The sequence below is a fragment of the Lycium ferocissimum genome, chromosome 9 (assembly GCF_029784015.1).
Source record: "Lycium ferocissimum isolate CSIRO_LF1 chromosome 9, AGI_CSIRO_Lferr_CH_V1, whole genome shotgun sequence".
Classification (NCBI taxonomy): domain Eukaryota; kingdom Viridiplantae; phylum Streptophyta; class Magnoliopsida; order Solanales; family Solanaceae; genus Lycium; species Lycium ferocissimum.
Genome location: NC_081350.1, coordinates 8016802 through 8032032, shown reverse-complemented (window position 1 = coordinate 8032032; position 15231 = coordinate 8016802). Strand labels below are relative to the sequence as shown.

The 15231-nt window shown below is 35.5% G+C and overlaps 2 protein-coding genes across 2 annotated transcripts; one reads left to right on the top strand and one right to left on the bottom strand.

Annotated features, from left to right (window-relative positions):
• Positions 1-385: 385 nt before the first annotated feature.
• Positions 386-5289, top strand: LOC132029570 (uncharacterized). Its single transcript, XM_059418838.1, has 3 exons — positions 386-534; positions 1189-1270; positions 3996-5289. Exons 1-3 carry the CDS (start codon positions 511-513, stop codon positions 4697-4699), a joined length of 810 nt encoding a protein of 269 aa, XP_059274821.1. The 5' UTR covers positions 386-510; the 3' UTR covers positions 4700-5289.
• A 753-nt stretch (positions 5290-6042) lies between these two features.
• LOC132029569 (peroxisome biogenesis factor 10) lies at positions 6043-14287 on the bottom strand. The gene is made up of 11 exons (XM_059418837.1): positions 13968-14287; positions 13858-13889; positions 12127-12216; positions 10640-10734; positions 10291-10501; positions 9645-9714; positions 9478-9556; positions 8477-8610; positions 7917-8011; positions 6473-6561; positions 6043-6282 (listed from the first exon to the last, which is right to left on the bottom strand). The coding sequence occupies exons 1-11, from the start codon at positions 14110-14112 to the stop codon at positions 6180-6182; spliced, it is 1143 nt and encodes a 380-aa protein (XP_059274820.1). The 5' UTR covers positions 14113-14287; the 3' UTR covers positions 6043-6179.
• Between the last annotated feature and the right edge of the window lie 944 nt (positions 14288-15231).

The following is a 15231-nucleotide window of genomic DNA, read 5'->3' as shown; positions in this document are numbered from 1 at the left end:
GCATGGTTAGGTGTGTAGTTCGCTATTTCGTCATAGTTTAGGGATGTTTCTGTATCTTATCTTTTTTTCAAATAAAGATAAATTATCCACATTTAGATGCCGGAAAAGTTAATAATTCTTGTTTAAGATATAATTATAATATCTTAATATTCAGATTTAAATGTATTAATTTTAATAAAAACAAACGGCCTAACACTATAAAAGATACAAATTTTGTCAATAAATATATGCTAATTAATGTATAAGCTGCTTACCATGCAGGCGTAGATTCCCTTTTTTTTTCAAAAAAAAGGAAAAAAAAAGCCTTGTTCCTTTTCCTTTTTTAACTTTTCGCTATTTGTGTTATTATTCTTCCACAAAATCAACTTGGTGGAAGTGGTTTTATTTAGTTGGTTGTAAAATCATAATGGAAGTAAATAATTTATGTTTATAAAGTCTCAAACCTAATCAACAATAGTAGGAGTACAAGTATATAGCAACTTTCAGGCCCCTATAATCGAGTTTCTCTCCATGGAGCTTCAAGCTCCTCAACCGGTACTACTGATTTTTTTTTTGATTGGAAACGTCTTATTATTTACACCATAAAAAATGAAATCAATATTGAAAACGTCAAATACATTAGTTATGCTTCAAATACATCGGTAAATTCAATAGCCATGTTTAATTTGAAATTTGAATTTTTACGTTTGAATGTTGAAGAATGCATGGAAGAAGAGAAACGTGTAAGGAAAGGGAATATTACAGGAGATTTTGCAGAAAAGAAGGTAAAAAATATCTAAATTTCTCATTTAATACCACCACCATTATAGCCTAAAATAAAGGAGCTTGTTCCTTTTTTTTACCGCATGCTATGTATCTTAAAACATACACACCCTTTTTAGCTACGAATGGTAATATTAAAAAGGGTAGCTACAAATGGTAGGAAGCTACAATAAGGTAGTCATTTGAGAAATTTTACCATAAATATATGCTAATTAATGTATAAGCTGCTTACCATGCAGGCGTAGATTCCCTCTTGTTCCTTTTCCTTTTTTAACTTCCCATTTTATTTAGTTTTGTATTTCTCAAACCTAATCAACAATAGCAATATTTGTTTCGGCCCCTAGTTTCTCTCCATGGCTTCTTTCGAGTCCAGACATAGGTAAAATAGTTCATAGCACTGCTATTTTTTCCCTTCTTTTTTTGCAGGATTGTATAATAAAAATAGAGGCCATTGGTTGTTGTGAAAATTGTGCCAAAAGAGTGAGGGAAAAAATTGTTCGACTGGAAGGTACTTAGCTTTTTCTTCTGGGCTTGTTCTACTATTGGTACACTATTTTAGTAAAATAATTACATATTGTATATACTTTGTCCTTTACATAGGTCTAGGGATTTTTATTATCAATGTTTTCTTGATTTATTTCATTATTGGAAATGTATTTATCAATCAATCAATTTATTTTGTTGATTCAAGAAAGAGTTTATTAATTCTGGAAATCTTAATGATTGATTAAAATAGATCGATGTATAATCTTTGAATGAATAATTTTAGAAAATAATGGAATTTTCATATTAATCGAGTATTCTTCTTTTTAATATTTGAAAAATATTTTTTGGCGATTCGAATTTTGTAAACATTATTTGTTTTATTAGGAATAATGTCAATAGCGTGTGTCGCTCTTACTTGTCCAATATCTAATGTTCTCGGTATATAATGATTTGTTTGAATATGCCTATCGACTTTTGGATAATATTAGGGTTCATCCAGTAGAACAACTCACTTGACCATTTGAAGAGAGAAACAACTCCTTGGGGTGCTTTCTTGTTTTCCCTTTTCAGTTATCGTGTCATCTTGACTTCTCTCTCATGTGTTGCTACAAAGTGATAGGCAAGGGTTTCTCTCTCTTATGTTTAGCACAAGCACAAAGTGATAGCAAGGGTTTGGGCCGTTTGGCTGAATGTTGACAATAAAATTTGAGATTTAGAAGATAACCTAAGGGACCAGCTGTCTCTGTTAAGGTTAAAAAATGCCTCAATATGTTGTATTTTGATCTAAATAATGAGTAACATTATTTTCTTCAATATCTAAATTTTTATAAATTATTTATCTTTATTATTCCAGTTTGTTTTATTTTTTGCATCTTATTTTTCTTTTTAGTATGTTTAAAAAAGAAAGTCATTTTCTATATTTAGTAATTCTTTAGACAACATCTCAAATGCCATATTTAAGACGACAAAATTCAAGGACATGTTAGTAAATTCTAAATATCTTTAGTTTAGAAATACATGATTCAATTTTTTAAAATGAAACGGAGGGAGTAAAAAATTAATAAATTTGAAAGTCAAACAAAATAATAATTTAAATATTAGATTCCACAAAATATTAGGTTGTAAGGTGATGGTTAGTGACGATGATTCTGCAGTAGAAGTGGTGGCTGATGGTTGTGGTTAACTGAGATGGTAAAGGTGGTTGGGAAAAGTGGTTGGCAGTGGTGGATGATGTCGGCAGTTGAAAGTGGTGTTAGTGGTGTAAGCAATTGTTAGCAGTGGTGGTGGAAGTGGTTGGTGGTTTTTTTTGTTTGATAGTAGTGGTCAGCAGTAATGGTAGTTGACAGTGATGATAATTATGACGGTGGAACTGATTAACATCTTAATATGACCAACACCGATGGCGAGTGGTGTGTGTTGTTATAATGGTAGAGGTGTTTGGCAGTGATATTGGTAATTGTAATGGTAAAGGTGGTTAGTGGTAACGGTTGTGGGTGATGGCGATGGTAACTATAGTGGAACATGGTAGTGGTAACAATTGCTGGTGGCGATGATGATAGTTGACAGTAATAGGCTATCTGACAATTGTAATTGTTTGTTTGATTGTTGATAATGATTGTAGACAAAATAGTGATTGAGAGGCTGTCTACACAAAAATTTTTAATTGAATACCTTCTTAATAGTTTTAATACTCGTTCAAGAACGAAATGATCTAGATCTTAATTGCTTCTCAAACATTTTAAGTGGTTAGTTTTTTTTTTTTTAAATGTACTTAATGATCTGAGGTCTAAATTATTGTGCAAATTCAAGACTTTCATTAAGTGCAAACCAATTCCCATGGTTCTGCGCTAGAAGTGGTGGTACTGATGGTAATGTTTGTGATGGTAAACTTAGTTGGTAGAAGTGGCTTGCAGTGGTGGATGATGTTGTTAGTTGAAATTGGTGTTAATGGGTTAAGTAATGGTTAGCAGTGGTGGTTGACAATAATGGTGGAAGTGGTTGTGGGTTTTTTGTGTGATAGTAGGGTGAGCGGTAATGATGATTGACAGTGATGATGATAATTGTGACGGTGGGCCTGATTAGTATCTTAATATGACAACACCGATGGCGAGGGGTGTTGGTTATTATAATGGTAGAGGTGCCTGGTAATGATGTTGGTATTGTAATGATAGAAGTGGTTAGTGCTAACGATTGTGGGTGATGGTGATTGTCACTATAGTGGAAAATGGTAGTGGTAAGAAGTGTTGGGGGTGGTGATGATAGTTGACAGTAATAGGTTATCTAACGATTGTAATTGCTCGTTTGATGATAATGATTGTAGACAGAGTAGTGATTGAGATGTTGTCTACACAAAAAATCTTTAATTGAATACCTTCTTAGTAGTTTTAAGACTCGTTCAAGAACGAAATGATCCAAATATTTTCAAGCATTTTAAGTGGTTAATTTATTTATTTATTTAAATGTACTTAATGATCTGAGGTCTAAATTATTGTGCAAATTCAAGACTTTCATTAAGTGCAAACAAATAACATAAATGACATGAAAAATAAAAACCTTTACAGAATATTTGATAATATCATTTACTTTTTTTTTTATTGATAAAAAAAAAATCCATTTTACTTCCGAAAGAAGAGCTGTGACCATGTACTTTTGGAATAGAACTCTACAATATAAGTTTTTTCATATGGATGTAGTTTCTCAACTCCAGTTATGACCATCTTCCTTGATTCTTTTTGTTGTGTTGACAGGTGTCCATTCAGTTGAGATAGATAGAGAAAGGAGATGGGTATATATAGCAGGCGATATAGAGCTTCAGTCACTCATGACCTACCTTACTCGCAGATCAGTAAAACCTCAAAGTGTAAAACTTATATACTATTGTTCCAAGGAGGCAAGAAATGATAAACATCATGCCAAGAATCAAACTGAGTACACTCCAATGGAGAATAAGAATCATGAAAGCCATGTCAAGGACAACTTGCCCAAGGAAACTTATTGTCATGACCAGAATAATATGGCTAGTGATCATGCCAAGAATACTCCTAGTAATGACAATTGCCCCATGCAGAATAATTCCAAAAGAGAAGGTGGAAACTACAATCAAGATTCTTCTCATCATCATACAAGGAGCGATTACGATCCAAATCATTATGCACCACGTAAAGATTGGGTCCATGTAGCTGAAAATTACGTAGCACAGCCACAGAAACAAGACCAACATCCATCTGTTGATTGTGGATGCAGGAATCCATCTTGTGATTTTCATGGTTGGAAGAGACAAGGAAGTAGTAGTGGTAGTCGCTTTGATTTTGATAGGGTACCAATGGCGGCTGCCCACATGCGTTCTGCCAGTGCGCGGTGGTTGAGGGAGGAGCTGCCACCGCCATTTTATGGATACCATGAGCCTATTATACCGATACCTCGGCTGCCAGGACAATTTCCTTATATATGATTGTGAGTGTTGTTAGAAAAATGCTGAGGTCTTTTCAATCATTTGTATGTAATCACTGATATTAGCTTGCTGCTGTTAGGACTTAGGAGTTTGAAAGTTGTTAGTGCTAGCTAGTGTGCTACCAAGAATTACAAACTGCAGCAGTATAACTATAAAACCCCCATTTGAAATTGATTTTTTATGTTATATCATCACCCACACAATTAAGATTTAATTTTTTTTTTGAGTGAGCTATTTCACTAATTTGTGCATAGTGTTGCCTTTATTATAAGCCTTTATAATGTTGCCGTTTATGCTACTAGTGTTATTCGAGGACTAAATTATCCTGGATTATAGTCTTGACATTATAATTCTTGGACTGATTTCTCCACCTTCAGGTGGGATGAAATACTTCCAAGTTTGATTGGATAAGGTGCGATATCAAAATTAAGTCTAAATTTATACTATGTTAGGTTATCGGTATAACCGAAGGTTACTCTGTTTTTCAATCATTCACGTTTTCACCATGTTGTCAAAGCGTGTAATAGCTCATTTTGTTTTTATCCCACATACTTTAAACACTGTTGTGCTGTTTAACTTTCAAAACTTTTGCATGTGAAGACGGCTGTCTTAGAATGAATTCAGTGTCGTTTGACATATATCAAGAGGTCAAGAGGAATATTTGGTCTAACTAGTAGCATTACAGATGATTTACAGGCATCACTGTGAGGAACAGCTCCATTTGATAATTCGATTTTTCCTTTTGCTTGTCAAAATAGTTTTTAGAAATTTTCATCTTTATATTTTGGACTACTTTACAAGGATATACTGAATTTGAAGAATTTGGTTTGTGTTGGATATTCCGAGTTAGAATACTTTGCAAATGTTCTGATATACGTGAAATGAGTTGCAGTTGAAATACACGCTCAGTTACATTTCATTTCAAGTCTTATTTTTCCTTCACGTCAACTAAAGCTGAAAAATTACATGCCAATTAAAATCTGAAAAGGTGCAAATGTAGTCTTGTATTGGCATCACAAACACAGGTCATACCTCCAACAATGATTGATCCATTGCAACTTTATACACCAATCCGATCCCAAAGCACCTGTAAAGTTGATAATATCCGGAACAGCAGCGACACCTTCTTGTGAGGGAAAATTTAATGCTCTTTGTTCAGTGCAAGACAAGTAATGATGTAATATGCTTGCTTTCGATAAAATGATCTGCTTCACCACTATGCATGGCACAAATGTTAGCCTGGTTAACTTTGGTAAATTAGTAGCAAAAGTCTCCTTCCTTCCACAGATCACAACCACCCTTTTACCCCAACAGCACTTCCAGAGCTCTGTGTGTGAGCAACAGAAAAGAAAAGAGGATCTTGCATTTCATCATGAAGTACACAACCGAACCACTGAATCTTTTCTGACACATTTAGAACAGACCTGGCCTTCACGATTTATTTTCAGTCATCTTTTTGCAATATCTGACCTATCCATGACTAAAAATCTGAATGATACAGACAAACTAAGCTTGAATGTGTTACGGGAGAACGGCAAAGAGGGCATTCAGGCTTCTCATTGCACCATTCCATTATGCAGTTCCTACAAATAGTGCAAATGAAAACAAAAGGTAAGAGCAATATGTCTTTTTCCTCTTCTTTCACATTTACCCTCTCTTATTTAGTTTTTCTACTGTCTTCACAACTTTGCTCCTTCTCTCTTTCTGGTTTTGCGGGGAATGAATGGTCAACCAAAATAATGGGCAAAATGAGAAACAGTCAGGAGTCCATACCAGCAAAATACGTGACCACAAGGTGTGGCTGTTGGATGTTGCCGGCTGCTTAGGCAAAGGGTGCATTTGCTTGGACTGCTTCCTTGAGACTGAAACAGCATAAGAATAATTTCTCGTAGTTAAATTAAGAAAACATAAGATTTAGTCGGATATTTTTTAATTGTTCTAATGCACCAAGTAAAATTGTAAGAACACAGATCCATATAAAAGATTAAGCTAGCAACGATGAAAAGGGACCTACACAAGGGTTGTGAGTTATCATTTGCAATTCCATGAGCTCGAGCGCCTTGTAACGGAGAACCAGGGTATAATAAATAGGAGAACCAAAAGAATGATCAAGTCTAAGGAGGAGATGCTCGATGAATTTCCTCTTAACTGCATATATATGTTTTATGTGTGGTAATGCATCTCTAAACCCCGAGCCCTAAAACCTCTCAAGAAGCCTTTGTAACTAGTGGTCAAATTAAAAAGTAATAATTGACATATCTGGCACTATTATGAGGGGCGAATTCATGTGAAAATTTTGGGGCACGAGAACCATGGTCTTTCCGCAAAAATAGATATTTTATGTATATATTTCTAAATTGGTCTAATATTACCTGATGACACCCATGCTACAAAAAGGCTTACTAGTGCACTTGGTTAAAAGCTTAGTTATTTACCAAGAGAAGCAAGGATCAATTCCCACTTAATGCATTTTTTTTCTCCTTTTTTTAGTAGTGCACCCATGTTCTAGAAATCCTAGATTCGCCTCTGACTATTATCATAAACAACGTAAATACTTTGTGCAGGTATACTTAATTATATTGTTATTATCATGATTGTCAGTGCAGCGTGGAATTATTTTGATCAAATTATCTTTATCTTCTAACACGGGATATTTTGTGCACAGGGCTGCCCTTTTTTAATTTTATTTTTATTTTTAAAAAGAATCTTTCTTAGAAGACAATGCCAATCATGCTTTTACTATTTTTGGTTCTTTCCTCCTCAAACTCGCCACTGTCCGTATCAGCAGAGAGATGTGATTAATTAATTATATACTGTGAATAAACATAGTGAAAACCTTATATTAAAAGAAATTAGAAGTTAATCTAATTTGATGTAAGAACTAAAATAAAGCCAATATTAGTTGGCTAGTGACTAAGATACGAAGGTCAAAATATGCTTGTCAAAACATGCTTTGACTCGTGGAATGGAGACTTTTACAATGTAGAATTGAACTGGGGAAAGGTTATGGCAACTTCGTAAATTAAACAGAAGGGTGCTTGAAGTTATACAGTTTAGAGTGGAGACCATTGAATTTGGCCCATTATTATAAAAGGCACAAACTACTACTCTCTTAGCAATCTTTGAAAAGTAGAAAAGTGATAAAATTCTCTCTAGGTTAAATTTCCTAAATGAATTATGTAAATCAGTTGATTCTTGAAGGTAAGACAAAATATACCTCTGAGGTTGATGTGGATTCAGCAACCAATCCATACTTCTCAGTTTCAGCAGTTATTAGATTACCTTCCTCATTTAAAAGAGGTAAACCTCGGCCTGAAGACACAAAGAGAAAAGTTTACAGCCAACAAGTGAAAGATGACCTATCATAGACCTGAAGAAAGGAAAAACTAGCACAGAGAGACCAAAATGTTACTCTACTAATGCATAGTTAAAGACCTAGAAGAGGTGCACGACTGCAAAGATACAAAAGCAATCTTGATAACCAAAACCAAATTTCGTAACTTTGTGACGCATAATTACTTTTTCTGCCATGATCACATCTTCCAAATCATAAAAAACTGTGTTTTGCAATTAAGCTCCTCCTCTCCTCTATTGGTGTTGAAGCGTCAGTCACACCCTTGGAGCATATGATCCAAGTACATAATGCGCACAACTATTCTTTTTCTTCAAACAATAAATTATTTTGTATTTTGGGGTGACAAACATAAATAACATTTAGCACATGATACTCAGAGTGTCCTGACTTTTAAGAGCAAGAGTATATGCAAAAAGTTTCACCTGCGGAAGTTTGATAGGTTCCAAAGGGTGCTTGTTGAGCAGAAGCTGAAATGGATGATAAATTACTACGCCTCAGACCTTCAGCAGCAAGAATACATAATTGAATTAGAAGGAAGACCCCTAGTATTTGATATCTGCACAACAAGAACATTTTGAGCAGCCAATAATGTCCAACTGGGATCTTTATGAAGACAAGGAGCGATAAATAACTATTTTAAGAAATGACTATGTGCCAGACGGAATCTCCACCACTGTGAAGTTTGATAAAGTATATTAAGCAAAATGCCCAGAAAATGTTTTAAATGGTGTACTCCCTCCGGTTTTAAATGAGTCTCCACTTAGCCATCTGCACACCCCTTCAGGAAATACTAACTCCTAGCAAAAAAAAAAAGAAGGTAATTTGACTAAACTACCCCTAATTAAATAAGTATTGGGATATGGTTACTAACACTTAATAAGGGCAAATATGAAAAAATAAGGTTAATACTTTTTCGATTTGGTAAGTGGACACTCATTTTGAACCAAAAGAGAAAGGCTAAGTGCACACTCTTTTTGAACCGGAGGGAGTACATGAAAGTGAAATATCTGACTGCTCACATCCCAAAGCACAAAAAAGTGGCAGACATGTCCAATGCCCAATATTTTGGCAAAGCTAAAGACCAGTACTCCCAAGTTTTCCTTTAAAAAATCAGGGAAAAAGCATTAAACAATTAAAAGAGAAACAGAAGCACCTGGCAGAAAACTTATAAGCACTGAAACAAAATATTGTCCCAAGGTATACAAGAAGGAATTTCATCTTGGTCAAATGAAAGGACCATTTTTTTGTGCAAATTCCCCTTCCCCCCAACACAACAGGAGATAAGCATGGAAAAAATTATATATCCAGAAATCTACAAAATGTGGTCAGAGTGAAAAGTCATTATTTAAAGACCAGATGTCTGATGCAAATAGTTAAAGACCAAACAACTATTTCTGCAACAGAAGCTTGATAGCACTTTTACCTAGGTCGTTGGTTCATAGGTTTGCCAATGAACACATAGTGAATGCCCGCAGCACGCTTTGATATATGATAATAAAGTCCTGACACAGAGAGAATTTAATGACATTTAGTATTTGTTTCAGAAACTAGCAGCACTTAATGGGTTTATTGAGTGGCAAATGAAGTCACCTTCAAAATAGAAGAACATGAGATTGGTCCGGATAAACAATTGTACGATCTCACGAGCAAGAGGAAGCACCTGCAAGAATCAGCAAGAATGTGTGTTGTTTTACAGAAAATGGAAGCAAAAGATGATGGAAAGTTGACCAAAATGTGCACTAAGTAATTTCTGAGCTACTTCCCAATTATCTCTACATGTCAACTCTGTCTTAGACTCTTAGCCACTCTTAACGGTTTTGTTGTGTTATAAGGCATTCTATTCAGGGTGGAAGTAATTCTAAACCTTAGTTATATTTGTCCGCAATAATACTCCAAGGAACCCTGGACTTAACAATTGGTGAGTGCACAAGATCCAGAGAGTTTACCACCAGTCCACAGTCTAAAGTGCTCCAGGAAATTCAAGGAGTCATAGATGCTTCCTTAGGTTCAAGAGAATGCAACACAGTAATTCAAATTGCAGGATAATTTAAAAAAAAAAAAAAACAACAACTCAGAAGAAATCCAGCTTAAGATTTAACCGAAGCAACTTTATCCATTGAGTGTCGGGGATAACATCAATGACAAAGAGTTATATAAAGTGAGAGAGAACCACATAGTTTAATGCCCAGGCTTCGGCAATCTGACATAACAAAAGCTTACGAAGAAGGGAGCGTACCGACGGCCACCTTCGAACTGCATACAACCAGAAATTCCTTATCTTGGCTTTCAATCTTGAAAGAGCTGAAATTGATGGAGTGGATGTTGAAGATGACTGTATCTCAACGGTCGGTGATGCCTCAGCTTCGTTGCTTGAAGTAGGAACATCCCCAAATGGATAGTCGGCCATCGAATCAGCCAGGGTAATGCCACGGGAAGCTACTCTAGAGCTGAAAAACAATAAATGATAAATAAATAAATAGAAGGCCATAAATATTGGTGGAAAAACACAATAATAAATAATTGTTACAAGGAGAAGTAAGAGGTATTGGTGTCTTTCTATGAAGTCTCTAGAAATGTAGATGAACCTGACTCTTTCTGCAATGTATGGAACAGCTGACTGATAGAAAATAAAAAGAGCACGTCTTGCAGGTGTTGGGGAAAGTCCGTATGGTCCTGCAACCTATAATACCAAATTGTAATTGGAACATAGACACTTTTACACAGAAGAACAATGATAATTTGCTGATGCAGTAAATCAAATGGTTAAATCGTATAATTTAGAAATGTGGACCTGTTTTTAGCTCGTTGTATATAATATTTTGGACCACGACTTCTTACTTATCAGAAAGAAAGAATGTTCTAGTGTAGCATCCCATAAAATTTCTAAACATTTAAACCCTAACAAGGGGGTTAGAGCATACTAATCACTTCGATTTGCATGTCAATGGGACCCACGGATGAGGATAATCAGTTGGAAGGTATAAGGATATATATGCAATGATTTGGGAGTGTATAAAGGAGTACAAGAATGAACCAAGCTTAACGACAAGGAAAAAAATGGAAAAGACAACTCCGGGTATGCTCGTGTTGGGTCTCGCTTTGCGAGCGACCCAGCGAGATACCTGGGGAGTTTTATGGCTCCAGACAGAAAAGTGGAGACCCTCGGGAGGCCTGGGGGCTGAAGGAAGAAACTGCAAGAGACTTTGGGAGCTTCATGGCTGGAAGTAGAAATGTTGAGACCTCCGCGAGGCGAGCTGGCCAGCGAGTAAAGCTGGGAAATTTCTGAGGCCTTGCTCGCAGCGCCTCTTGCGATGCGAGAGCAGCTAGCTGAGCCTGGTTATGGTTCATATAGCATGCATGAACGGAACATTGTTACTACCTTTGTGTATTTTTATTTATTTATGGAAGGTTGTAGCTTTAAAGGTTATTGTTTTATGCTTGGTTTTAAATGAATTTGAATGTTGTTTCTAAATGCATGTGGTTGGGGCTTATCATATAGGATTGGTTCGATCGGCACGAATAGAGTATCGGGTGCCGATCACATGGTTTGAGGGCGTGACATCTAGACCAACACTTCATCAACGAATATAACTGCTAAAGGAACCTATTAGATGTTAGTTAGAAAACCTACACAATAATTAAATGCAGCTCGCAAACATTATAATTATGCCAGGTAATACATCCATGAACACATTAATCAAGAGAGAATATTATTTTTTCCTCCCCATCAGAAAAATACTCCCTTTGTTCCATTTATGCTGTGTTATGTCCTTATTAAACTGGTTTAAAAAAGAATGAGACCTTTCTACTTTTGGAAACAATTAACTTTAAATTTCGCATTTTACACATAATGACATGCTTTTATAGACATTGTCATAGCAAGTTTAGAACCACAATTTTCAAAAGTCTATCTTTCCCTCTTAACTTCCATATTGAGTCAATTCAGCCACATAAATTAGAAGGGAGGGAGTAGTGAACATGAGTATAGACAAAATCCAAGACAGTAGAAAAGCCAAATGGCTCAAGACACTTGGTCACGAGGCAGAAAGGGAAAAGCATATATTCCTTCAACCTGAGTGATGTCACAATATTCTTCTCCTAATGTTTGCTTCCCTGCACCTGTTGTCAGCATATAATAGAGCATTTGCCCTAAGAGTTTTGCCTGAAATAAGAAATGCACCAATTCTAGTATTAGGAAGTAATGACTATCCTTCCGGTATAGGTTCTAGGTTAACAACTTAAAAAATTAGAACTGTTAGGGCTTCACAAGTAAGATCCACAGGCTATCTCATGTGTATTTGGCTCCACAAAAGAAAAGGAAAGGGTAAAAGAGAAGAGACAGCGAATACAATTAGTTTTGGTGTTAAGCACGGTTGGAAGAGAAAAATATAATTCTTCTTTCCTGTCCAATTTTACAGCAAAGAGCAGAATTATGAATAACCACTAAGTGATAACATTCTCAATCATCTTCATCATGAGCCCTCGAGATAAGTAAGGTGCTCTTGCACTAAATCACATTGTTCTCGTAATGCCAGATCATTCTAATCATTTTCTCTTCTTTTAATCGAAACTCCTAACCAACATAAAAGGAGTGCACACAGTTTTCTTCTAACTAATACCTACGGTCATTTTCCGAGTGTCACTTGTAGTTTCCTTTTATTTCTTTGATATCCTAAGGTTACGAGGATGCCACACAAAACACCAAACTCTAACCACCAGGGCATACCCCAGCCAAAAGAGGATCAGAAGAAAAAAAACATCACTTGCCAAATGGATTTTGCAATGAAGTTCACTTTACTAAAGAGAGTAATCAATCAGAGAAAACAAATTTAAGTTACATACAAGGTCCCTTATCCACTATCAACAATAACAAAAAATCAAAAATAAAAGAACTTTGTTTCTCAACTCTTTAGAAACAAAACTCAAATAAAAATGAAATCTTTTTTCTTTCTTTATTTCACACTGCACATAGTGTAATGGAGTTAACAACTCGGTGCGCAACACAGAAGCAAGTACCCCTTTCTTATGGAGCATTCCTTTTCCCATTTAGTCTATTCATTTTCCTTTTCCCCGTAAAATTATTGTCACGGCTAGCTTGCAGTGCAAGTTGACTATTTTATTGAGAAATTTCACTCTCCCACTCGTACCGTATCCGAGTACTTGCATTCTCCCACCAGGACAACACTGGATTATTGCCCACCAAGGTTAAGGCAAATGGAAAGAAATCTTAGCTAGTTAAAAATTAGACATACTCCCTCCGTCCCAAAATAAGTGTTACTTTAGCAAACAAAAAAGTTGTCCCAAAATAATTGTACTTTAGGATTTCAAGACAGAAAATAGTAATTTTTTCCAATTATACTGTGCTATTAAAGAACTACTTCTTCTTAATAGTGCTCAAAAAAAAATCTACTCCCTCCGTCCAAATTCATATGACATTATTTCTTTTTTAGTCAGTCACAAAAAGATTGACACCTTCTATATTTAGTAACAATTGAATTTCAAAAACCCACTTTACTCTTAATGAAATGATTTACATCCACACAAATATATTTTAGACCACAAGTTCCAAAAGTCTTGCTTACTTTCTTAAACTACGTGTCAAGTCAAACACGCTCATATAAGTGGGGACGAATGGAGTAATAAATAGGGATAACTCAGTAAACTACGCCTTGTAGTTGTTGTTATTCTTAATGGGCATGAAATGAGCTAAATGGACACTTAAAATGGGACGGAGGGAGTAGTTGATTGAATTTATTGGAAAGGGCAAGAGAACAATATGAGGTAAGCAAAGAAAAAAGATTACCTCATTCTGGTAAGCTACAGCAACTCTCGTACCTGAAAACTTTCAGATTTCAGAAAGATGTATCCGTTAGTTATTAATGAAGAAAAAGAGAGAGGTAGTAAAGGAGAGACCGAAGAGGTGACGAAAAGCATCACGGCAAGCTTCATATACAAAGGAAGCATACTGATCATCTTTCTCGGCAGCTCTCATAATCTCAGGTTGCGCCGCCATCGGAAACCTCTTTACGCCGTCATTGGCTGAAGGTGGTTCTCCCATGGTTCACGATTCAGATAGCGTGGATGCGCATTGGCGTTCGGAAAGTGAACCTATCTGACCGGTTTCTATTTTCTTACCCCCCTTGGAACGACAGCGTTTTGTCTATCGTGGGATTATTGGACTTTACTGCGTCATCAAAGTCAAACGGGGTTGTGTCATCCAGGAAACGGAAAAAGAAAAGTCCTTAAATCTACGATTGGGGTTCGGTTTTTCGGTTCGATTTTATCAAATTTCGATTTAGTTATTTCGGTTTCGATTTTTTGAAGGTGGACACCGAATACTGAACCCAACTAGTTCGGTTCAGTTCTTTCGGTTTCGGTTTTTTGAAGTTCGGTTCGGTTCGGTTTCGATTTTTTTAATTCGATTTTTTTAATATGATAATAGAAGTGATTCCCTTTACACTAATTCATATTCTCAAAAGCAACAAAACATAAAACTAATAAATTAAAATCAAAATCAAATAAACAGGATACACAAGAACAGAAAACCATAACCATAATATAGAATTACTAGGTGTTATATACATACAGTAAGAATAATTAAGAAAACACATAAAGGACATACATTAATCCTAAAGACACATCCTAGTCACCTTTCTTTGTTAAGGATATTTGATTTTTTCAACTGAAGTGAAAAATTAGGGATACAAAAGCAAAATAAAGCTTATTACAATTGGATTTTTTTGGGCTTAAACTTAATGGGTCTGGACTATTTTAATTTTTTTTGCGTAATGTATAAATTTCGGTTATTCGGTTCGGTTTCATCAAAGTTCGGTTTGGCTATTTCGGTTTCGGTTTTTTGAAGGTGAACACCAAACACCGAACCCAACTAGTTCGGTTCGGTTCTTTCGGTTTCGATTTCTTGAAGTTCGGTTCGGTCCGGTTTTTCGATTTTCAATATTTATGCCCAGCCCTACTTAAATCATGTCAAATTGAAAAAAACTGCCTTCCATTAATAGTTTGCATTTTTGGAACAAACCATTAACGATAGGGGTATTTTTGGACCAAACTATTTACAACAGGGGTAATTTTAGACCAGACTATTAACGAAGGGTATTTTTGTTCAATTTTACATAATTTAAGAACATTTTTTACCCTCTTGCATCGAGGAAAAATCATT